Here is a 26,729-nt window from a genome sequence, read left to right on the forward strand (position 1 = left end):
AGTAATTTTTTTGGGGCGGACCACACAAATTTTACCTTGTCTGGTCCATTGGACCAGTACCTTACTGTTAATAACTATGTTAAAAAGTCGTCTGAATATACAGATTCATTGGTAAGATTTAATGTTTCACATTAGCGGGACCTTGGACCACTAATTCTTTCAGCAGGACCACTGGATTTTTTAAGGCACTGGTCCAGGGACCACCAGTTCACAAAATGATTTGTTCACCCCTGCACTCTCATAAGTCATGTTTTATCAAATATAGTCTTGTCCTTATACAGTGCTGTGAGGCCTGGAAAAGAAGTTTATGATAATATATTGTGTCTGGTCATTTCAAATCTCAGATCTGCTTTTCAAAATTTTAACAGTACTGAATTTTTTTTATTGTTATACATGTTGCAAAGCAGGCAAAGTAGATGATCAAGGCATGGCTATAATATATGCAAAAATTGAAATTCATCATTGCCATTTTAGGGCATAGCTATAATTTATGCTAAAATTGAAATTCATCATTGCCATTTTAGGGCATGGTTGTAATTTATGCTAAAATTGAAATTCATCATCGCCATTTTAGGGCATGGTTATAATTTATGCTAAAATTGAAAATTCATCATTGCCTAAAATGTTAGGGTGTGGCATTTTTTCATTGGCTGTGATAAATTGGTATGAATATTGACTTAATATTTCGAATATGACACAAATAAATCATGAAAACTTCTAAAAACTGACTGAATTAGTCCTGGAAGCTTAGCATGTCTGTTTTGACCCAGAGTCGCAGATTCAGCCTGTACACATGGTTAGTAAACTCAGAAATTTCAGCTGAGTGACGTATATGAACCCAGTTCTTGATCAAAACTTGTGCTGTCTTGTACAATATCTGATTGTGCAGTGTTTTATTTAAGGGCGGTAAGTAGGTAAAATCTACCGGGGTTCCCACATCATTTTACCGGGGTTCCCCACCTAAACTATGATACATTGCATGGGAAGCACTACCAGTTTTACCTCTTTCCCCATTTCTGTTACCGGGGTTCCCAAACCTTAGCAAAAACACTGTTGTATATGCTCACCTTGCAGTTTATTGAGATATGACATTAGGTATATTATACAAAAGTACTGTGGCTATTATTGGCATGTTCTAACATGTATACATTGAGGTGACAGTCTGTTGTGTCAAACAGTCTTGGCATTGTACACACCCTGTAAACACTCATTTCAATAGATTGCACAGTGTTTTTACTTCAAACTAGGGAGTCAGGATTAGCTATGGGTAGACCCCCTAATATCAGCCACTTTGTACAATTGTGCAAGAGCTAGCCAGAAACTAGTCTGTAAAGTATGTGTACGCCATGACGAGTCACCCTCACCCTCATTTCAGTCAACCCCTCTCAGAGAGGAGAGAGGAGGCTGGTGAGGGCGGAATGACACGATGACTCTTAGAGTCTAGCCAGAAACTGATGCACATTACAAGGAATTGATATCAAGGGCATTGGTATGGGACATCATACATCATTTTGCGTCATTAATGGCTGATTTAATTTGTAATAATCATGAAATAATTCCAGGCAATACTGTAGAACAGGACAGCATAGTTCCAACCACGTGCAAGGAATATTTTGTTTTGCATATAATTTTTTTTTTCCTCAATATTTTCTTTGTGGATGTAGTAAAGAGATCAAATCCGTAGAATCGTCCCAATATGCATGTATCAAAATTAAGCAAGAATGAAACATATCTTTCAGTATTTAATACAATTTGTAATTTAATTTAGTCTGAAATCTTTCAAAACAGCGCTGAAATCTTTTGTACTTTTATACCCCTTCATTTGAACCCTTGTCTGTATATTTGTACCGTGATTGGAAATTAAAGTGAATTATCAGTCTTAGAATATTTTTGTCATATAAACTCAGTCTGTTATTAGTGCACTGTTTATCCTGTATTTCAGAATGATTGATGTGAAAGACCACACATAATGGCTGTTATACAACACGTATCTGTGTCACAACAAAGCATGTCTACATCACTGGTTCTGCTGTGTTCAAAATATGAATCATAACATTAAATTGCCAACACTTTTTCTTGAATTTTCTTTGATGTTATTGATGCTGGTATAATTATGTTCTCCAATATTTTTCTTCATTCAGCCGGAATATACTCATGACCTAAGGGTTGCCTCTTCTCGTCTAGCGACTTGTAGTGACAATGGCCCCTTTGGTCATTCATATTTTATTGGCTGAACGAAGAAAAATATTGTAACATCTAATTATAGTAAAGGCAGATAATTATTTCTGAAGATTTTTCTTCGTTCAACCAAGGAAAATACAAGTGACCTAAGGGGTCTTTGTCACCACGAGTTGGTAGACGAGTAGTGACAACTCATATGTCACAAGTATTTCCCAGCTGAATGAACAAAAATATTGGATAATTATACCAACACAAGTATCATCAAAGAAAAATTGGGGAAACTAATGGTAATTTTGAACGTTTTGACTGATTTTTGAACACAGCAGAACAAGTAACATAAACATGCATTGTTGTGACAAAGAACAATGAGGGTCCCGGTATAAATCCCATATTTTTGTTTGCACACATTCAACTTGGCTTGTGTGAGGTATACTTACTAGCATCACAACAATGAGAAAGTTCAAACTAAAAGCAAACTTTTCTCTTTATCATACAAACAAAACACACTTGTACAATTTTGCACTAGTAATACTTTTTATTACTGAAAATACATACAACTGTTACAATGCACTGACAACAGTAAAATGAAATAAAATGAAACTGCGAAAAAAGGAGTGGTACACATGACAGTTAGCTCATATACAATACAATACTATAATGAATGATGGAGCATGAAACATTTAGTCCGGATGCCAACATGGTTCGAATCATCTCTAACCCTTAAAGAGAGAACTTCAGATTCGATGAAGGATAGTACTAAACCATAAAATGATAGGCTCTCCAATGTCTGTTTTTTTCAAAGTTGTGAAAATAAACCAATAATTTTTGGTACTCCTGGTATATCCTAAGCTAAACACTGAGTGATAATAACAGTGTACACATGACAAATATTTCAGACGAGACTGAAATATGAAGGAGAGGTTTTGATTTATTTCCATGGAAATTAAACTGATTCAGAAGCAAACTGAATATTCTTAGTACTTCTCCATTGCCTTGTATAGTAATAGCATGTAACCATTTTTTAATATCTTCCACTTATTCCAAAAATCAACTCCTATTCAGTTATTCCTGATAATTCATTGGTTAATGTTCTGTGATCAAGATAAAACTTTACAGAGTTTCAATCCTTTGTAAACAGCAGATATGATCCAAACACTTAGTACAGGGACGTACTACCATGGAAAGCAAGCTATCGTCAAACTGAGACAGATACAAACTAAAATAAGTATTGTTGTTGTTGCCTGTCATAGATTACACAAGTGGGTGATGATAGTAATGTTGTGGTTATGTGGATATAATCACTCTGTAATCAAGATAGTGTAAACACTGTGATGTTAAATATGCAGCCACTTCAGTAAAACTCTCTATTAGAGACACTGCCCTCCTGTGAGAGTAATTGTTGGTACCTGCAATAGAATTCTACCACCTAGGTTTGCCATAAAAATAACAACTATTGGATTTCTTGGTCGACATCACAACTTCCGCTCCACGCACTACACATGCATGACTATAGACGTATGTGAGAATAAGTCGACTGTCTTGTTCTATTTTGACCTTCCCAGCACGAGTTAAAATGCTATTACAGGTACTAAGAATAAGTCAACCTTCTTCTACTTTGACCCCCTAGCATGAGGCAAAATGCTACTGCAGGTACTGAGAAAACATCGACTGTCTTGTTCTATTTTGACCTCCTAGCACGAGTTAAAATGATATGGCAGGTACCGAGAATTACATCGTCCGGTTATATCAGCATGTTTCAATAATACTTTTAGTTTGTATCTGGGTTAGCTCGCTGATAATGCTGTCATTGTAATTTTTTAGAAATAAAAAACTGTGCAGTACAACCTTTTAGAAAAGTTACAACAGTTTGCAGCAAATGTTTTAATGCTCATCTATAGAAAGTTTACAATTCTATAAAATACTGCTTACGAAAAAAGCTGAAATTGTATAGAAAATGCTGAAATTATTATATGCTAATATATCGGGATGTGCAACTAATGCAAATATGGAACCATTAATGCTGACAAAATGATTCAAAATATTCAACCTAAACTGTCCCACTTTTTCCTCTTTACACTTGTCTCCTTTGTGATGCAGTCATTGGTCAACCATAACCTTTGACCTATGACATCACATCATTAACATGCAATATTTGACCTATGACCTAAAGTCAGTTACATGCATTCATTAGCTTGGTCACATACAAATAACAACTTCAATTCTGCCTTTGAATGACAGTGTGTACACTTGAACTTGAAGGTCAATTTCAGATAAGTAGTAACTGATAGTGAAAAAGGCTTGAAATCTTTGGTTGAAAGCTTTCAAATAATGCTTTCATGGTTCTTGTTGTGTGAAAAGTTGATTACGATTGATATTGAGTTGAAAAACAGTTGTCTGACAATCTGTATATAAAGTTGGCCTTAAACAGAAGTTTACTGCTATCAAGTCCTTATGACTCCACCGATAAGATAGTACTAATACAAGAACATAGGATGCAAACATTGGGTTTCATCAAAGAAAATAAGAACCCCTTACTACAACATATAACGTAGAAAAAACTTTACTCTATTTTACTCTATGTTCCTCAAATGATAAAATAGACCCACTACTTTCTGACACTACAGAATGTATTTGCCTAAAAATAACACTGCTTGCGCTACATGTTACATCACAAACAACATATCAGAGACAGACTGAGACTTTAACAGGGTTTTTTTTATTCAGACCAAGATAATAACGACTTTATATTGGGTAACATCTCAAAATAGAAAAGTTTTTAAAAGTTTACAACCAGACTTTGTTTATTAGTTTATCGTTTCTTTCCTCTACCCCTTCCTCGGCCTCTAGCACTTCTACCTCGTCTAGCTCTCTGTGGAGTAGTAATAGTACTTCCACCTACAGCTGGAGTTTCTACCTCCGTAGTTTCCTCTTCATCTTTTGGTGCTTCCTCAGTCTCCATCTTTTCGCTGACATCTTTGTCCTCAGTGTTATCTTTCTCATCCTCCTTAGACTCCTCCTTCACTACATCTTCCTCTACTTTCTTATCTCCTGCCTTTACTTCAATTGTCTCGTCTTTAACCGTAGCCTCCTCAACCTCCATGGCTTCATCTTTGCATTCTTCTTTCACAGTCGTCTTTGCCATCCCTTCAGCCTCTGGTTCACTCGTAGCCTTATCACCCAGTACCTCTATCTTAGGTTCTCCAGTATCTTTATTACCCAGTACCTCTATCTTAGGTTCTCCAGTATCTTTATTACCCAGTGCATCATCGATGTCATCCAATAGTGTCTGAACATCTGGGTCTTCAATTACAATGTCGTCATTTTTGACCTCTGACTCTTCCTTTTTTGGTGAACTCTCAACTTTGACCTCAGATTGCTGATTGTCTTCCTTTGATTCTTCTTTCACCTCCAGTGTTTTCTTTACATCAGTTTCATCTGGTTTTGTCTCACACACTGGAGTTTCTTTGACCTCATCTTTTGCATCTGAACTTTCAACTTTTGCATCTGAACTTTCAACTTCGACATCTAACCTTTCAACTCCTTTTGTATCATCATCTTTGCTTTGCTTGCTGTCATCTTCCTTGGGTTTATTATCTGCAGCATCAGACTTCAATGTCTCTGGTTTTTCTTCTTTCATTTTCCCTGTTTCCTCTTTCTGTATTTCGGATTTACCAGATTCATCCACAGAGTTGTCCTGCAAAGTATTTGTAATTTAGAATTAGGAAAATGGAAGAACACACCTGATAGGCAAGGTCATGTGATCATCATGTGACCATCGTGTGACTAATATGTCACTTATGACAGAATAATGCTAATTCAAGAAAAATATAGCCATGCAGCAGGTATAATCTGTACACCATCTACAAATATACATGAAATTCAATTTCCAACAAACTAGACATTTTTATCATATTTACCTTTTTGAGGGAACTTTTTGATTTTGTCTCTGCTTCCATTGTTGTTGGTGTTGATGCTGCTGCTGCTGCTGCTGTTGTTGTTGTTGTTATTGTTGTTGTTGTTGTACTGTCCTTTTCAACAGCTTTTGGTGATTTCATTTCAACATCTGAAGCACTGTCAAACTCTATTGTCTTGCTCAGTGCTTCTTTCTGCTTGTTCATGTATTTCTAAAATAAAATGAAATCATAAATCCATTTATTAACCCAACATATGAAGTAGATGTAAATTATGGACTAATCAAAGATATTGAAAAGTTGTACACACTGATGTACATGTGTATTATACACACACAAGACTAGAAAACACCAGTTTCTGTACATTTTTACCACATACAGCTAAATGTACATGCTGGTGTATCATAAACCCACAAGACACATGCCAAGTCCTTGTTTGTAAGTCAATAAATTGCAAAATATTAATAAACGTAAAAAATGTTTATGATTGTACCTACAATAACAAACTTTTTACACATATTTTAGCTTTTTGCAATGTCTTGAGTTACAAACACAGACTTGGTCTATGTTGTTTCACATTGATTTCTCAAGAAGAAAACCATGATAAAATTGTTTTGTAAATTAAAAATCAAAAATAAATACCCAATCCTCATCCATATGGTAACTTTAATAATTGTTCAATAAAATATAAAATATGTAATTTGCAATAGTAATATTTTACCTTGACTGCAAATATAAGGGCATTAATATCTAAATATGTAATAATTTTTTTGATAAAATGATATGAACAAATTTCAATTCAATAAAAATTATTTATAAAGGTACATCTGAAGGGATATGATATAATTATGCATTTTAATAATTTTTCATAAAACAGAAAATTACTGATACTTTACCTTGACTGCTTGATAGTGTCCTTTAGATTTACAATGACTACTTTTGGCATTAGTTTCATTGTTGTAGAACTTATGGCAGAGTTTACAGAAGAAGCCAGCCACTGGTACCACGTGTTCCTGGCCTGATTAACATAAAACAAATCAAAACCAAACTAAATTCAGTGCACAGAAATGATTAAAATGATAAAATGATAGCTGTCAAGAAAAGTATAGCTGACTTTTATGAAGAAAACAGCTTTTTTTTAGACATTTCTGTAAAAATAAAAGTTACATTACAAGAAGAATTTTCGCCGACATCTCATCGGCATTTTTTAAAAATAATAATCTTTATTTATACTGGATAGTTCTTTAAGTATATAAACACTTGTCTCCCAAGAAGTCCAGTGTGGGTTCAGTGTTAATGCAAGAGGAAACCGAAGTACTCTGGGAAAACCTGCATTGTTCGATAGAGTCAAACTGAACGACACTCTTCTTACTTACAGCATGGTAAATTTAATGAAACCCTGAATGGGTTCAAACCCCGACCGCAGTGGTAAGAGGCAATTGGTTTTACCACTCAGCCACCGACAACACCATGGTGTACTATGATGTTGATGAGATATTATCGAAAGTTTGAGATTCACTTCTAGAAACTGTTTTTTCACATTGAGTAAAAGTGAAATTTTGTGTGTATGTCAGTAAAACTGTCTCAGCACCATCTAAAAACACAGACAATTTTCAACAGAAATAAAGCCTTCGGGAAAACTATTCAATTTCTTGGTCAACACCACAACTTCTGCTCCAAGAGCTACACATGCATGGCTATAAACTAAGAGTTCAGTTGACATTGATCAGAATTTAGGTGGAAGTTATGTACAGGCCTTAATAATCAACTTCAGTTACACTTGTTATCAACTGTTTGTATTGTTATTGTAATTTTATAACAATACAGGCAGTCAACAATGTGTTAAACTGAAGTTCGCCACCAATGCCCATACGTCACTTCCACTAAGTTCTGATGGATGCCAACTCCGTCAAAAACACTTGTCGGCTTTTCATGTAAACACATGAAAACGTATTAAAATAACAACATTACCATTTTTATTTGAAAATGTCATAGTGTAAACGCAGCCTAAAGCATGATACACTAATTGTACAGGATTTTGTTTTTAATTTTCATACATGGTAGTCAGATTTACCCGTGTAACTTTTTCGGCCGCAATTTTCTGTTGACTTCCATTGGTCTAACAAACTACCACCTTGTAAATTTGGTAGTCTCAATACGGTGCCCAGTAGTCTCTGCACCCCCTAATTCATTTGTTACCTTACATTAATAATTACAATCAGCAATGCAATGAAATCGTAGCTTCAAATTAATGTGATGAACAGAATGGTAATTTAAATTAACAGCCAGTAATTATTAAGAAAACTAAAGTTGTGTCATTTTCATGACTTCATGTATGAATATGCATGTGTCCATTTATGATAGCTAATATATTTTAAGTATGCAAATTACCTCATTAATATGCAAACCAGACCAAGTTCTAGTTTATGATAATAAATCTATTCCCGCCTACAACTTACCTCATTAGTATGTAACCAAGCCAGCTTTTAGTTTTTAGCTTAAATATATTTGTGTATACAAACTGCCTCATTAATATGCAAACCAGGTATGTATTACTCATGTAGCAAATTACTTATGCAAAGTCCAGTTTTAGTTTATGATAGTAAATATATTTGTACAAACAAACTGCCTCATTAATATGCAAACCAAGTCAGGTTTAATATCAAAATGTCAATCTATTATGTAAATTATATCGCAAAATGTATTACAAAACAACCAAATCAGGTTTTAGCATACCTATAGTACATCCACTAATTTATGCAAATTACCTCATTAATATGCAATATGAGTACAATATGTATGATCTACCTTGATCTACACATTTAGCTATACAATGCCGTTCACTTGGAAATGAAAAACTTATAACTCCGCACAACAAATCTATTCAAGAAGTTTGTCTTTTCAGGTATATACATGTAACAAATTACTTATCCAATTCTGCACCATTGATTAGATAATACTGATGTGTAAGCATGGAATTATATGATTTACAGAATTTACAGTATCTGAGGATAATTATACAGAACTATGCGACATGCTGGATGCATGGGACTTATGATACATAGTCACAGTACAGTCTTCTTTGCAACAAATTGAACAAGGCCCAGTTTGAGTTAGGATTCACTGAAATCTAGGTGTGAAAAAGTTGCCAGGCAGACATATATAAATAGAAAAGGTTGGTCCAGAACAAAAGAATAATTCTATGTAATCGTTATGGCTACACTGATAAGATAACACTAATGCAAGAACCTGGGACTGAAACCCTGGCCTTTAAGTCTCCACTGATAAGATAACACTAATGCAAGAATCTGGCATTGAATCTGGTCTTTAATGTATTAGCTTTTCAGGATGCCATCCACATCATAATTTGCTCTGTGTTTGTTAAAGGAAATTCCTTGAATTGTGTACATTGTATAATTTGTAATCTTACATGAATCTTACAACTGGAAAGGCTTGATGAAGTCTTACTGGCAAAAGGTCTGCAAATAATCTTGAGAGTTGATGGCATGCCAAAATGAGTCATTTATGAAGAAAAACTGAAGACATTTGTATTTTCTGTAGTCAATCAACACCTGGCCTGACTGGTAAGGTTCACAGTTATATCATACATACATACATAGGAACAAAATACACATTTTTGATATATGCAACCACTGTATACACACATTTAATGTGCTATCACATAGTGAGAGCTTCGTAATAATAATGATGTTGGTTTTTATATAGCACTTTCCCACACTGCTCAAAGCACTTTATAATTATTATCCCTGGCACGGATCTATAATGGCACAACAGTCCTTTATACTTCCTCAACTCCCTGGGCAGCATACAATCCACTGCAGCCTCTATAAGCACATAGGATTAAGGCATTCACCTCTATCCTACCAGGTCCTCAATTTTACAGCCAATCATGGTTCAAATCTTGCCCAGGACTTTAGCCATTCAGAAACAAATGGCAGCTACAGGGCTAGAACCCACAGCCTGCAGATTCCAAGCTAGCCACTCTAACTATTCAACATGTATAAAATATAACGTGTGTTTTGCCAAAATGGGATTAAGTAAAATAAATGCTGTTTACAACATTTTGTCAGTAAAGAAATGTCTAAATGTGAACCTTACAAGATATTCCATTCCTTGTAACTAGAGTTAAGATTAGCTCTTCTAGGGAGCAGTCCAAAACTACCAAGATTTCATACTCTCCGAGAATAACAATAGGGTTATAAAAAAAACGTATGTATTGCTGCACAGGGAAATGTGTAAAGGTGGCTAAATCTCCTGTTACCATGGTTACCATAGCATATAAAAACAAAGTTTTATAGCTAGACTGTATCTCATGTTACCAGGGTTATTGAACGGTCACCATGAAAAAACACTGCTTTATATCTCTCCTGTATCTTCTGCTATACTGTACAAGAGGGATGTGTTATCATAAATTGTGATGAAATACTGTTAATTATGTAGCGATAATTATCTGCACTGGGATAATACAGGTCTGTAACACTTACCACAATACAAATTGAATGGAATACTCTGTTAAATCGTGTCTACAGATAAATTGGTCACCCAAATACAGGAACATTTCCAATAAAGACATGAACCCATGGTACATTAGTTGGAGATGTTTTAGTCATTCAGGAGGAGATAAATGAACCATGGTATGTTGTATGAATGAAAACATTTCCCAGGACATAAACTGTTGCCTTGTTGTAACAACACTTGCAAGTAAATTAGTGTCCAGTACTCTACAAGTTATGTTACTGAGGAGGACATTTTGTTGGACAGGAGGGATGACATAAGGGAAGCAATGTACACATCATTACGTTGTTTTAGGTAGTGATGTTCTATCACTGCCCAGAGTAATAGGAACATAAATGTGTAGGACAATTAGAAGATTTCCGGCAGAGATTATGTAAGGGATGCCAAACAGTCATGTTGTGTTTCAAAAGTTCCATGTGTGGAACTGAGGTGTGAATCCATTGTGGGGTTGTGTAGTTATGTAGTGCAAGTTTCAAGACAACTTACCAACAGCAATATCGGGGTTATAGGGACCAAGATCAAGGTCAAGGTGGACATCCTTACTGGCTGCAGCTTTGACTGATGGTGTTGCTGCTTTGGGTGCAGCAGTAAGAGGGACAGTGATGGAGGGTTTCATTGGTGCTGTAGTACGACCACCTTTAGGGTCAGAATCAGACACTGGTTCATCCTGTGTTTTCTTGACTTCAACATTGTCAGTTTTGGAGACCTTCATCTGTTTGTCAGTGTTTGCTGCATCAGCAGTAGTAGTACTAGTAGTGGCAACAGCAGCAGCACTTGCTGCAGAAGATGGGGTCTTAGACCCAGAAACATTCAAATCGTCATCCTGAATCAGAGAAATTAAAATGGCTGATGAGATGATATGAAGAGACAAAGGGGTTTCCTGTCAAATGTAAAGATTGGAATATATGTAAGATGCAAAAAAGGTATGGCCACAAAGGACAGGTACTATACATGTACTTGAAGGACACTGTAAGTGTAACATGGCCTGGGCAAATGTGTCATTTGAAGGGTAATGTAAGTGTAAAGGGGAAATGTTCTACTTGAAGTAATGTGCATCATGGCAAAAATGGGATATTTGTACTTGAAATACAACATAATATAACAAGGCCAGAATATAATCATATGCATGAATAAGCATAATATAGAAAATACGACATCATCATCACGAAGAGCAAACTCATTCAGCAGGTTTGAAGCACTGTAGCCAAATATAATATATGGGGTACATTAACTGGAAGTGGCTGTGACAAAGGAATGGCAATATTGGTATTCACACTTCCAGTTGTAACAATTTGTAATGCTACACTTCAAGCAGAATGGCCACAACAGGCAAAACATAAACTCTAAGTTAGACAATATAGCAGGTAAAATCTAAGGCATCAAGCCTAATAATGCTTGGAAAGAAAGTGCAACAACTGCAAAAAATATCATCATGATACTTCAAGTGGGGCACATGATACTTCAATTGGGGCACATGATACTTCAATTGGGGCACATGATACTTCAAGTAGGGCACATGATTCTACAAGTGGGGCATACATAACACTTGAAGTGGGGAATATGTTTCTTCAAGAGGGGCACATGGTCCTACAAGTCTGGTACATCAAGAGGGACACATGATTGTTCAAGTAATACATATATAATACTTCATGTGGGGTACATGGTTCTTCAAAAGGGGCATATGATTCTCCAAGTGGGGCACATGATACTTCAAGTGGGGCATATGATTCTTCAAGGGGGTCACATGATACTTCAAGTGGGGCATATGATTCTTCAAGGGGGTCACATGACACTAACATACTCTAGACAGTATATCATATTATTGGATCCTTGGGGCAAAATGTTACATCAAGTAAGTTGGCCAAATAGGGTGGAAAATGTACAAGTTAGCCTGCTATACAAGTATATTTGTTCAAGTAATACAACCAATAATGACAAATAAAAATCTATTATTACAAGGAACTAACACATTTGGATATGTGTTGGCATTAACAGTTAATATGTAGCATCTGGACAGGGATCAAATGCACTGAAATCTGAATGTATATGTGATTATTGTCAACAAGAGTACATCTAATGGCTAAAATTGAAGCTAAATCCTCGCTACCAGGGGTGGGGTTGGGTGTGTGTGTGTGTGTGTGGGGGGGGGTATTTGTTTGTACACAAATAACTACAAGTTGAACAAAACAAATCCAGCCAAACATGTGTAATCCAGTCAAGAAAGTAATTCACGTGAATAAGTGTTGATATCAAAATGTATATATGTGTGTGACATTATTCAAATACATTGAAAAATGTATGCGATTTATCTAATGTATATACTACATACGTCTTCCAGTTATTTACTAATTCAGATAATTTATTATGCATGCATGTCGCATATAAATTGTTTTCCTTGGTCCAGGGGGTGCTGCAGTATTAAGTTGAAGACTCTGATATATATTTACAGTATGTCGTGTATGAATTTAATTCCTTGGCCCTAGAGGTGCTGCAGTATGCACATTTAACAGTATGATGTGTACTGTGTGAATTTAATACCATGGTCCAGGGGGTGCTGCAGTATAAAACTGAAGACTCTGATATACATGTACATTATGTAGAGTGTGTGAATTTAGCTCCATGGTCCAGGGGGTGCTGCAGTATAAAGATGAAGACTCTGAATCTGATATACAAGTACATTATGTAGAGTGTGTGAGTTTAGCTCCATGGTCCAGGGGGTGCTGCAGTATAAACCTGAACATGTGTACAAGTCATGTAAAACTGAAAACAAAACTGGCGTCAATGTGTACTTGTATGACCAGGGACAATATGTAAAAGTGTGTCAAGTTAATGCAGTATTCATGACAAATAACTTCATGTCTTTGGGGTATACTGGGTACAAGGTAATGTTAATTTGAATTGTATGAAATGAAAGCAAAGGAAAAGGTGTTTTTTAAGATTGAGTACAATATTGACTTTACGGAAGAATAAAACAGCCTACATGGTACAATAGGTGAATAAAGACTTCAATGGAGGAGGAACCTTAAAGGGTATATTAAAGGTGTATGGGTATTTTAAGAGTGAGAGAGATTTTTGTTTGGGGAATAGGGGTAATTTGAGGGTTATCTGTACAGATTACACATATTGTTAGTGGTCACATGACATTATGTACTTAGTATGATGGTATGTGCTACGGATACGATGTCATGCACTAAGGATATAATTTGTGATGAGATGTGATGTGATACAATATTACATAATTACATGAACATATTTGTATTTTGGTATAATGTGATGTGATGTGATGTGATGTGATGTGATGTGATGGCACAATGTGACATGATGTGATGTGATGTAATGTGGTGTGATGTGACATATGATTGATAGTTTGTGACATGATGTGATAATGATAAGACATGACAAGACAAGATACCATGTAACCGAGTGTGGTGCTGTTTAGCCTGACAAGTAAAGAAACCACACAATATTATCAAAATCTACTTTCTTTTGGCCATCTGCTTTAAAATCAAAATAGCTAGTGTTCTCCCTGAATAAACTAACAAGGATATCAAATCTCTTGTCATTTGTGTGAGTGCCCTCTTACAAAAGGTATCAAAACAGCCAACAAATCTAATATTCCCCCTTCCTGGTCTCTGACTGGCAAGGATAGAAGCTGTACTGGTCTTTGAACCCTCTTGTGGTAACATTCCAGGGAGAACACTGCACTCCATGAAAATAATTAGTGAAGGGAGGGGAATAGGAAGATAACATTAAATGATAAACATTTATGGGAGGGGTGGTAGGTGTGGGGTGGGGATCTGATCAGTATTTTGGGGGGCGGGGTGGTAAGTGAGGGCAAGGAATACAATCAGTATGTAGGAGAGGAGTGGTAAGTGAGCAGTAGGGATCCAATCAATATTTAGAGGAAGGGGTTGGTCGGTGAGGACGATGGGTATCCAATTAGTACTTAGGGGAGGGATGGTAAATGAGGTGCAGAGATCCAATCAGTATTTAGGGGAAGGGTAGTAAATGAGGTGCAGAGATGCAATGAATATTTAGGGGAGGGTTGAAGGTGAAGTGTGAGGGGTTCAAATTTGTAACATTTCGTATCACCTTGTATTATGTTTGATGCGCCATATTAGCATCAATAACAGTTGTGGAATACTGTAATTATATACATGTAGCTTTAATAACACAGGATGTCAAACATTTAGACAGATTAAGAATTAACAGAGAAAGGCTTGTAGATATTGGAATGCAAATAATACATCAGATCATGTGAAGTATGGGCGTTTCTGAGAAAACTACATTAGATGTGTGTGTATGTATTCATTGTCGAGAGTGAATGGTTTAACTGTTATGTACATGAACAAAATAAATTACATTGTTCTGCATGGCTGTGTATTAGAAACATGCACTGCATTGAGAAACTATATCTAGCACACCCCTTAGGTGAACTAGAAATACCAAGCAGACCCCTTAGGTGGACTATGATTGTCATACAGCAAGTACCGGTCCAGGGTGGCAAAACTGTCTGTATCTAGATGGGACAAGCATTTTACGAAAAGACCAAAGTTTGTCAAAATAATAATGAATGTTGAATCACAGTAAGAATATGTACAGAGAATATGTACAGAGAATGGCGTGTTTTGAACTGAAGGATTATACATAAAATGAACGACAGCATGGAATCATCTCTGCAGGGACAACTGGAATGAATCAGCACGTCTGCTATGTCAATGTATGTAAAAGTTGACTTAAACATGGGGAATATATGTGAGGGCCAACTTGGTTCCATATGTATGTATACCCAACATGGGGCCATCTTGATTCAATGTACACCATTGGTAGTCACTGCTGTTGAAACAGAAACAGAACATAAACACATCAAATATATGTAAGTATCCGGTGTACATATATGTACAGGATGTTTCAAAGGGGAAATAAGACCATCTTAGGCCTTGGTGTAGAACACTACCCAGTAACCAGCATACAGTGATGCCAGCTACAATATCACATGATATAGTACAGAGAATGGCATGTGCATTTATCAATGGACATTGGGTCTTTACAGTAGGGCAAACTATGTACATTTATCAATGGACATTAGGACTTTGCAGTAGGGCAAACTATGTACATTTATCAATGGACATTGGGTCTTTACAGTAGGGCAAACTATGTACATTTATCAATGGACATTGGGTCTTTACAGTAGGGCAAACTATGTCAATTTTTCAATGGACATTGGGTCTTTACAGTAGGGCAAACTATGTGTATTTATCAATGGACATTGGGTCTTTACAGTAGGGCAAACTATGTACATTTATCAATGAACATTGGGTCTTTACAGTAGGGCAAACTATGTACATTTATCAATGAACATTGGGGCTTTACAGTAGGGCAAACTATGTACATTTATCAATGGACATTGGGTCTTTACAGTAGGGCAAACTATGTCAATTTTTCAATGGACATTGGGTCTTTACAGTAGGGCAAACTATGTACATTTATCAATGGACATTGGGTCTTTACAGTAGGGCAAACTATGTACATTTATCAATGGACATTGGGTCTTTACAGTAGGGCAAACTATGTCAATTTATCAATGGACATTGGGTCTTTACAGTAGGGCAAACTATGTACATTTATCAATGGACATTGGGTCTTTACAGTAGGGCAAACTATGTCAATTTTTCAATGGACATTGGGTCTTTACAGTAGGGCAAACTATGTGTATTTATCAATGGACATTGGGTCTTTACAGTAGGGCAAACTATGTGTATTTATCAATGGACATTGGGTCTTTACAGTAGGGCAAACTATGTACATTTATCAATGAACATTGGGTCTTTACAGTAGGGCAAACTATGTACATTTATCAATGAACATTGGGGCTTTACAGTAGGGCAAACTATGTACATTTATCAATGGACATTGGGTCTTTACAGTAGGGCAAACTATGTCAATTTTTCAATGGACATTGGGTCTTTACAGTAGGGCAAACTATGTACATTTATCAATGAACATTGGGTCTTTACAGTAGGGCAAACTATGTACATTTATCAATGGACATTGGGTCTTTACAGTAGGGCAAACTATGTACATTTATCAATGGACATTGGGTCTTTACAGTAGGGCAAACTATGTCAATTTTTCAATGGACATTGGGTCTTTACAGTAGGGCAAACTATGTGTATTTATCAATGGACATTGGGTCTTTACAGTAGGGCAAACTATGTGTATTTATCAATGGACATTGGGTCTTTACAGTGGGGCAAACTATGTGCATTTATCAATGAACATTGGGTCTTTACAGTAGGGCAAACTATGTACATTTATCAATGGACATTGGGACTTTACAGTAGGGCAAACTATGTACATTTATCAATGGACATTGGGTCTTTACAGTAGGGCAAACTATGTACATTTATCAATGAACATTGGGACTTTACAGTAGGGCAAACTATGTACATTTATCAATGGACATTGGGTCTTTACAGTGGGGCAAACTATGTCAATTTATCAATGGACATTGGGTCTTTACAGTAGGGCAAACTATGTACATTTAGGACTTTGGCGTAAGGAAACCATGACCATGTATAAATGATAAGAATGAAACAGATTTCAAACTGAAATCGCCTGGGTATGCCTTTAGCCTTCGTTTCGGTATTTACAGTGTTTGGATAAGAAAGAAATGTCTTGTAGAAGTTGTTGTCAATCTATGCATTTTAATGAACATCAGGGCTTGGAAGAATGGTAAACGGACACTCGGTGTGAATGATGTGAATTACAATCATTAGATATTATGCTGGGAACACTCTGGCATGTCTTCTATTATGTTCTAATGTTAGATACGGAAGAGATATCTTGTGAACGGCAATCAGAGTTTATGGAATGCAATACACCTGGAAAGGAAGCATTAGATATCCACAGGAGAGCTTACAATACTATGAACCTCAACACTTAAGACGTGGTACCTGCATGAAGTCGATAGCATAGTACTATGCAATGATGATAAGCTAAGAAATTTAAGATTTCATAATTCATATGGACATTTTTTAAATATGACTGGGCCTCATCTGGTCTTGATAAACGTTGATTCCAGTGGCATAGCCGACTTTGTGATGTGGACAGTGTTTTCTATCATAAAATTGTCCAACAAAATCATAACAAATGGGTCAAATCAGAATCACAATTGTTTTAATTTTCATTTTTTTCCCTTCTTTTTTTCTTAAATTAAGCTTGTGCAGATACAATCATAACATTCTCAAATACTTTTTCTTCATTCAGCCAGAAAATACCTGTGACACGGTTTCTTGTGAGTTAGTACACAGTAAGCAATACGAGAACACCAAATTCAAGTCCATCTCTAGAAATGCTGTACGTTAGCGAAGCACCTCATTTTTAAAGGGTACCACTGTAGATGAGGTAGGGGTGTGGTTGATCATGAGTAACCCAAACGCAATAGTTGACTTTCCTGACCTCTCTGTGACCCTTGAGCAGTACAGCTACAGGTATCATTTTTCAATGAATTTACATAGAACTGTGGGCATGCTGTCATTTATTTTACACAGGATTTATGTTATTCTTTCAGGAGGGTCAGAAGCAATCTTCCTTACGGCAAAGTTTGAAAAGAGATTTCAAAAGTTTTATTTTCAGTGTAACTTGTCCTCACAGTGCACTCTACCTAAAATTCTCATTTATAATGCTGAATTTTTTTCAGCTGTAAGTCATACAGAGGTAATGAAATTGAAAGTGGCAAATATTTTTATATTACCAGTGATTCTCATTTTAATATTTAAAAGTTGGTTCGTATAGTATATATGTATCTGTTTTTAATCAAGACTTTGCCTTTTTTGTCATTTATTTAGGAGAAATCGGTTAAAAGTCTGGATAGCGAACAGATGACTTGACAGAAAATCATAGCTGTAACTGTGTACACTGGTTCAACGTCTAAATAGTTTATGGCGCATATGATTTTACAGACGAATGTAGCAGTAACAGAAATGGCAGCTACCTGCCAAGCATGGTGGCCTGGGTGGCAAGTACTATGTTAGCACTGTGCTTTCTCTACAGTGGGGAGAACACAGCACGGTAGAAACCTGCCAAGCATGGCAGCCTGGTAGCAAGGACGATGTTAGCACCATACTTTCTTTACAGTTTGGAAAACACTTGTTGCAAGCTAGCTTTCTAATACCCTTGGTATAAAATAAGAGTACACTATATATAACTTGTATACAGTATTTACCGAATCAGAATCACTATCTTCGAATCCAACAGCATCTAAAGTGACAAAGTCTTCCATGTTAGGTGGCAGGAAATCTTCCTCGTCTTCATTGAATTCTTTCCCTTTCTTTCTAGCTTCTTCCTCTGCATTCTTGCGGGCTATTTCATACACCTAAAGAAATACAGATATTGTTGTGTATCAGTGTGGGCTCTTTCTTAACAAACATTCCCCTTTAATAATATCTTCTTGTGTCTTGGTGTACATGTATTGAAGTGAGAGACAAAAGAGACAGTCCCCCTTGCATTCTTGGTGTATTGCAGTGAGTTACAAAAACAAACAGTCCCCCTTACATTCTTGGTGTATTGCAGTGAGTTACAAAAACAAACAGTCCCCCTTGCATTCTTGGTGTATTGCAGTGAGTTACAAAAACAAACAGTCCCCCTTACATTCTTGGTGTATTGCAGTGAGTTACAAAAACAAACAGTCCCCCTTACATTCTTGGTGTATTGCTGTGAGTTACAAAAACAAACAGTCCCCTTACCTTCTTGGTGTATTGCTGTGAGTTACAAAAACAGACAGTCCCCCTTACATTCTTGGTGTATTGCTGTGAGTTACAAAAACAAACAGTCCCCTTACCTTCTTGTGTCCCGGTGTATTGCTGTGAGTTACAAAAACAGACAGTCCCCCTTACATTCTTGGTGTATTGCTGTGAGTTACAAAAACAAACAGTCCCCTTACCTTCTTGTGTCCCGGTGTATTGCTGTGAGTTACTAAAACAAACAGTCCCCTTACCTTCTTGTGTCCCGGTGTATTGCTGTGAGTTACAAAAACAAACAGTCCCCTTACCTTCTTGTGTCCCGGTGTATTGCTGTGAGTTACAAAAACAAACAGTCCCCTTACCTTCTTGTGTCCCGGTGTATTGCTGTGAGTTACTAAAACAAACAGTCCCCTTACCTTCTTGTGTCCCGGTGTATTGCTGTGAGTTACTAAAACAAACAGTCCCCTTACCTTCTTGTGTCCCGGTGTATTGCAGTGAGTTAAAAAAACAGACAGTCCCCTTACCTTCTTGTGTCCCGGTGTATTGCAGTGAGCTACAAAAACAGACAGTCCCCTTACCTTCTTGTGTCCCGGTGTATTGCAGTGAGCTACAAACTTCTTGGGTGTCTTGAAAGTCACGTTACAAACTCGGCAATGAGGTCGGCCATCTTTTTTGGCATTCTACAAAGAAACAATCAAGGTGTCAGGTTAAAATATCTATCATTCGTCATCTTTTACAGGAGAAATGAAGTTGACTTGTTTTGAATACATAGATAGACACACAACAATAACAGAAAAAAACACACAGCAGGATGTATTTACCCAATCATATTGATTCTTTCATAGTGCAGTAGAAACAAGCTTCTGCTGAAAACATTACAAATGGACTTTGTTATTTTAATGGCTTCAATTATTTTCACTTTCCAATTGATAATCAACATGGTAACTTGTCTCTACTTCTCCATCCCACTGTGTGCAGAACCTCCATAATTGTTCCTTTTGGTGGATTGAAGTTGCATGTGTGTGTGTGTGTGTGTGTGTGTGTGTGTGTGTGTGTGTGTGTGTGTGTGTGTGTGTGTGTGTAGGTGTGCGTGTGTGTGTGCGTGTGTGTGTACGTGTGTGTAGGCGTGTGTGGTGTGTATGTATGATGTGTGTGTACATGTGTGTGTGAGGTGTGTGTTTGTGTGTGCTACATGTGTATGTGTGTGTGTTGTGTGGCATCTTCATTTTTCATGTAATTATACTACTATGTTAGGATTTCTCATTGTGAACACATTTCAATAACTTGTGTGTTGAAGTGACAAGCCCCATAATGATAAATCATTGAAACTACTCCATTAGTAATTTACTATAGTAAAACATGGGACCGCAACCAAGGGTGGTATCAGGGGCCAACTCTGGTAGGGGTGTGTGCCCAATACTGCCAACCCCAGACCCCATTTTAGACCGATTCTGACCAATAAACGAATACTCCATTTTAGACCATTACAATTTACAGCTTTTCAGAAGATTAAATTTTAGACCACAATACATTTGTAGTAGTTCCATATTAAGCCTTGAGTAAACAATGGATTACAATTTACAATGTGCAAACTGTACGTTTCACTCTTGTTTTTTTTCCCCTCAGGAGGCGACATTTTGGGAGCAATATGATTTGGTAACGAACAATGGGGCCACAGTTTAGACCAAGCTAAATCGAAAATACAGCAGAGGGGACAAAATGTGATATTGAAGAATCTTAAAACATGGTACTTCTTCTGCCAGTTACATTATTATTATCATCATCATCATCATCATCATCTCATTTACATAGACATACCTTGTGATAAGATGTTTTCCTATGTTCTATGATAGAACCTCGGAAGTACTCCTTGCAGTCCTCACAGTAAGATCTCTTGTCATTTCTAGTAAAGAAAGTAACAAGTTAATTAGTCACAAGAACAATCATAGACACACATTCTGACAGACATACACAAATGAACAAATACATAAATGATGCATAAGTATGTATGTATGTATGTATTAAAAATGTGTGTGCATACATACACACACACATACATATATGTACATACCTAAAAAAATATATACATCCGCACACACATACATACATACATACATACATGTACATGTACATGTACACATACACAGTGAGACACACATACAGTGACACACACACACACACATACATACAGTGAGACACACACACACAGAGACACAGACACACTCACACTAATACTTACTCTCCCAATACATTCTTAATATGGCGTTCTGCTTGTAATCTTGCCTTGGCTTGTTTGGTTTGGAATTCTGATAACTCTTTGATTTGATCCATTTTCTGACGATGGCGGTTTCCTTTCATGTGGTTTTCATAGTTCTATAACAGGTCAAAGGTTATAGGTCAAATGTTACACTTGGTACCTTAAAGGAAGGACAAAGTGAGATGATTTCGTCCTCTCAGCTGTAGTTGATGTCCAGCAAGTCTTGAAAGTCAAATTTCACCATCTCTGCATCGTACAACGTACAAATGTAAACCAAGGGTGCTGTCAGGAGACAACTACCCCCCAACACATACAGAATACATGGCGCTGTATGGGGAGACATGTAATGCATCTTTGAACCATCAACAGATATATTGTAACCTCCAGACTTCATGTTAAAATGTCTTCATAATGTTCATACATTCATGCTAGTTGGTGTGTGTTTGTTTGTATTCTTTACGAAACTTAACTACTGACTTTCTACATAAATTACTGTCACTTTGTAGTAAGGTGCGATTCCACAATGTCACAAAACATCAATAAACAAACTTTGCTCTTTTACGGCGAGGGGGTCTTGTACCAACGCGAGTGCTGAACTTCATTTTCACACTTCCAACCAAATTTCGAAAACATTCAAGTCTTCAGTGATAAAAGATTCTGTATTCACTACTGAGATGTTGATAAGTTGATTAAAATTTACTGCTAAGGTGACATACAATCATCATAGCGGAGTGACCTCTACAATTTTCTCTATTTACATGGTCATCAGACACAAACAAACATGTCGATGTCACAAAGTGTTCTCCACAGTGGGTTTTTGAGGGGTGTACCACCCCTCTGTTTTCATGCAGCACCCCTCTGTTGGTGGGGGGTCACCCCTCTGTTTTGCCATGATGAATTATGCTATTATTAAAGTTTGAAATTGTCGAACTAAAGTAATTTGAAATTTTCTTTTTCTCATTTGCAGAATGGATCATTGCCAAAAATAAGAATTTATTTGATTGAAGTTTTTTTTTATGTTGAAAACATTTTTTCACTGTCAAATCTTAAAATCTGAAATTTGCAGCTTTGCTAACTAATGACATACAAATTAATATGTAAATGAGGCAACCCCCTCATTTTTCAAAATTGGGGAGAACCCTACATACTTATGAATGTTTGTTTAGAAGGAGGGTGAGGAGGTTTTAGCCTAAAGGAACAAATTTCATTTATTGAGCTTGTATGACATCATGTGACATTCCTTTAGTACGTTTATCTTACATTTACTGATTCCACACAGAATAACTTACTTTAAGGTTGGTACAGCGAGCCTCACATACATGACAAAACCAGTTTGGTTTGGGGTCAGTTTCAACTGACTTCTCATCACCTTCCTGTAAAACACAACAAACAAATCAATTTTTGAAAAAGCCAAACTTGTCTCGGTTTTTTAGAGAAATTTGTTATACATGGTTATACAAATGAAACAACATTTTCCAATATTTTATAAAAATCTTAATATCCCTAATGACTGTCACTTTGGGATTTTATATCTCGTTGCAGATCTCGTCATGTGAGATATGCAAATATGCCTGGCAACAACGGTTGTCAAACGTGATCGTGGTCAAGCTTTCGCCATGACTATGTGCGATGACGTTGAGAACAAGTGTTGCTAAGCGTTTGACACTTTCAGCTTGACCATCCTCTCACCTACATGTTGTCGAAAATGAAGTACGTTTTATTTTTACAACGTAGTTTATACAATGATCTTCGGAATATACATTTTGATTTTGAAGATGATTACCCTGATTCGTCCAACAATGAAAAACTAAAGTACAAGAAAAGTAAGAAATATGACAAGATTTATTGAGAAAGCATTTTTAAAGAGAAGGGGCAACTTATACATCAGCAGATATTAGCTTCTGTTTTTGCCTTGTACATAACTTTCTTCACTGCAATAAGCTCCTCAATCTGTTCGACATGTAGACTCTCTCACAGTCCTTGGAGCTTCGAGTATAATTATGTAGTAGATACCAGTACATACAAAACAACCCAAGTTTTAGCCATTTATGCGAAGCTCCGAGGACTGTGAGAGAGTCTATTCTACATGTAGCTACGTTTATTCGCTAAGGTGACATATAGGCCCATTTGGCTGCAAGGTTGTGTATTGTAAACTCTTTTTGTAGATTTGCCATACTTTACCTCGTGTCATATATAATAAACTATTCTACTACTACTACTACTACTACTACTACTACTACTACTACCACCACCACCACCACCACTACTACTACTACTACATGTAATCTACCGTTGCCCTGTGATTATACATACCTTGTCTCCAGCAACTGCTGGTTTCTTTCGTGGTGGTTCACTCACAGCTCTACCATCACTGTCCTTCTTTATGGTCACTGAGATATCATCCAGTGTTTGAGAATCCTCTGTCTCAACATTTTCCGACCGCTTCCTCTTTCTCCCACTCTCGTCTCCTTCTGTATTTTCTACTGTATCTTCCTCCGTAGGTTCTGATGGATCATACGTCGCTACCTCTGCAGTTTCCATGGTTTCTCCTCCTTCATTCTCATCTTTCTCATCTGCCACATCCACGCCCCCATCATCTACATCAGAATGTGATTTAGCTTCATCTTTGTCTGACTTGGTTGCCTTGGTATCTTTGGACTCATCTTTCCGTTCTTTGCTATCTCTTTTGTCTTGCTCTTTTGATTTAGAGGTACTGTCTCGCTTTCTTTGTTGCTGTCGCTGCTGCTGTTGTTGCTGACGTGTTCTGCTCTCATTTTTCTTGTTAAGATTTTGTCTATTTCTGTCACGGTTTCTCTGTTGTTGTTGAGCAAACTGGTTTCGATTTCTATCTTGGTTCCTGTTATCTCGATTCCTGAACTGTTGTTGCTGCCCTCTACGTCCCAATTGTTGACCACCACGAGGACTCAAATCTCTTCGCCTGTCATAATCTTGAGCTCTGCCAGCCATAGCAGCACCCCCTCCAGATTGGAATCTATTTCCACTCAGCATGGTAGATTGAGTTTGCAAGGCTTGTGCTGCTAGCATTGCTTGTTGTAGTCGGACTTTGGCAGCCAGTGCTTCATCCATGCTTCCCAGATTTTGTCGACCCCCTACAGCCTGCATGCCAATCCCACTACTACCAGTATCACCATACTCACGGCCACCGTAACCACGATTGCGATTTACGCCGTAATTTCCTGCAAGCCCCGATCCATAGCTAGCTCCAGACGACGGGCCTGGTCCAAGCAGCGATTGGCGATTATTCCCAAAACTTGGTAAATCATTCGGGGCATTGCCCAAAAGGCCGGTATTGGCATAGTCCCCGAGACGGTTTGAGTAACTGGCTCGTTCCTGCTGCTGCTGCTGTTGTTGTTGTTGTTGTTGTTGTTGTTGTCGGTTTTGGCGTCCAACTTCTAGCGACAACAAACTAGGTATCGATAACAACGAATCCGAAAATCCTCCAACACCACCACGCTGATTTCCTCGTCTTTGCTGAACTGGACTCGTTTGCCACGTTTTCCCCTGACCCCCTCCACTACGACGATTGAAATTACTCTGACGATACGACATTATCCAAAGGGACACATGAAATGCTTACCGCTGAATATAAAATGACCAAATTGAAGAAGAATGTATTATTATAGCTTTGAAAATTGACAAAATAAGGCAGTTTCAGTGCTTTGTGTTAAAACGCTTAACTTGTTGTTGGGTTGTTGAAACATTTCTCCAATCAACCTGAACAGCGCCACCACCAGATGAGAAACCAAACAATACGAATAAAACTGGATACCTTGCATAGGTTGCGCAGTATTTTTTAGATTCTTGTTTTTATTGCCCACAGGGTAACTATAACAACGTTTTGACTTACATATATTTCCCCTACATCTGTAGAAAGAACAAAAAAAAAGTTATCTTCTCGTGTATAAAGCATATATTGATACATTTGTAGTAACAGGATTCGTGTGATATTTTCCTTACAATCTAAGCAATAACACGTGTGCCTATGGTCCTGGTTATGGCGCTATGAAGACTGATTGTACCCTGTATTAATTACCGTACTCTGCTCGAGAGGTATCCAAGATCTAGGAACAGTGACACTCTACAGCATCATATCCGTTTAACTTGGTCTATGTCGTGAGAACTAGGGTGTTACAATTCAGTGATCCGGAGATGTCAAACGTCTTCTCTCTCCCGGCCCTAATTCACCTACCTACATCACATTCTACCTGTCCTCTTAACCAAGATGTACATAAGAATGCATATACCTTTGACAATAAAAGGAATGCATTCCAAGATAATTACTTTGTTTACTTAGTGAATTCGGAAAGTGTCTCTCTTAACAACCCTCATGACCAATTACAAGACTGTCCCCAGCATTCATCGATACAATGATTTAAAGTGGCCATATGGATGAGATTGGGTATTTATTTTGGATTTTTAATTTATATAACAATTTTATCATGGCTTCCTACTTGAAAAATCAATGTGAAACAACAACGATTAAGTCTGTGTTTGTCACTTTAATACATTGCAAAAAGCCACAAATTGTGTAAAAATATTTGTTATTGTACGTACAATAACAAACATTTTACACATTTATTATGCTTTTAAAAACTGACTTAGGAAAAAAAAGCAGTACTGGTATTAAATTTAACCCCATTAACTATCCTTAAATTTATAAAAGGGTTTCTTTTCCCTCACTGATAGGATGACGTGACGTCACAATTTCTCGAAGTGAACACTGGCGGGCGCTGTATATAAGTGCAAAATGGCGACATACAGGACCTTGTTATTTTGGAAGCTAAAAAATAGTATAAATTACTTGTCAGACATTTATTTTATCAATAGAATTTGCAATGTCATTTGACTGGACAATTGAGTGGCAACTTTCACAGTGGATGTGAGTGAAAATCATACCAGTTGTAAAGATCAAGGTAAATTTCTTCTGAGCATCAGTCTGAACGCGAACACGATTTAGAAACCGTGTTTCACCTAGTCTGTGTAGGGGTGGTATTAGCTAACATATCGTCTATGGCCTGAGGTACAACTCTACTTACTCTAGTATTTCAAAACAATGTACTTATACATCAAAACACACCA

General features: G+C 37.0%; 1 protein-coding gene across 1 annotated transcript; it reads right to left on the reverse strand.

Moving 5' to 3' along the window:
- Nucleotides 1-2,753: 2,753 nt before the first annotated feature.
- Nucleotides 2,754-25,199, reverse strand: LOC144453162 (uncharacterized). Its single transcript, XM_078144442.1, has 10 exons — nt 23,943-25,199; nt 22,919-23,002; nt 21,612-21,745; nt 21,191-21,275; nt 19,951-20,052; nt 18,856-19,005; nt 11,115-11,451; nt 6,989-7,110; nt 6,099-6,305; nt 2,754-5,875 (listed from the first exon to the last, which is right to left on the reverse strand). The coding sequence occupies exons 1-10, from the start codon at nt 25,197-25,199 to the stop codon at nt 4,991-4,993; spliced, it is 3,363 nt and encodes a 1,120-aa protein (XP_078000568.1). The 3' UTR covers nt 2,754-4,990.
- Between the last annotated feature and the right edge of the window lie 1,530 nt (nt 25,200-26,729).

Source organism: Glandiceps talaboti, chromosome 23 (genome assembly GCF_964340395.1).
Source record: "Glandiceps talaboti chromosome 23, keGlaTala1.1, whole genome shotgun sequence".
Classification (NCBI taxonomy): Eukaryota; Metazoa; Hemichordata; class Enteropneusta; family Spengelidae; genus Glandiceps; species Glandiceps talaboti.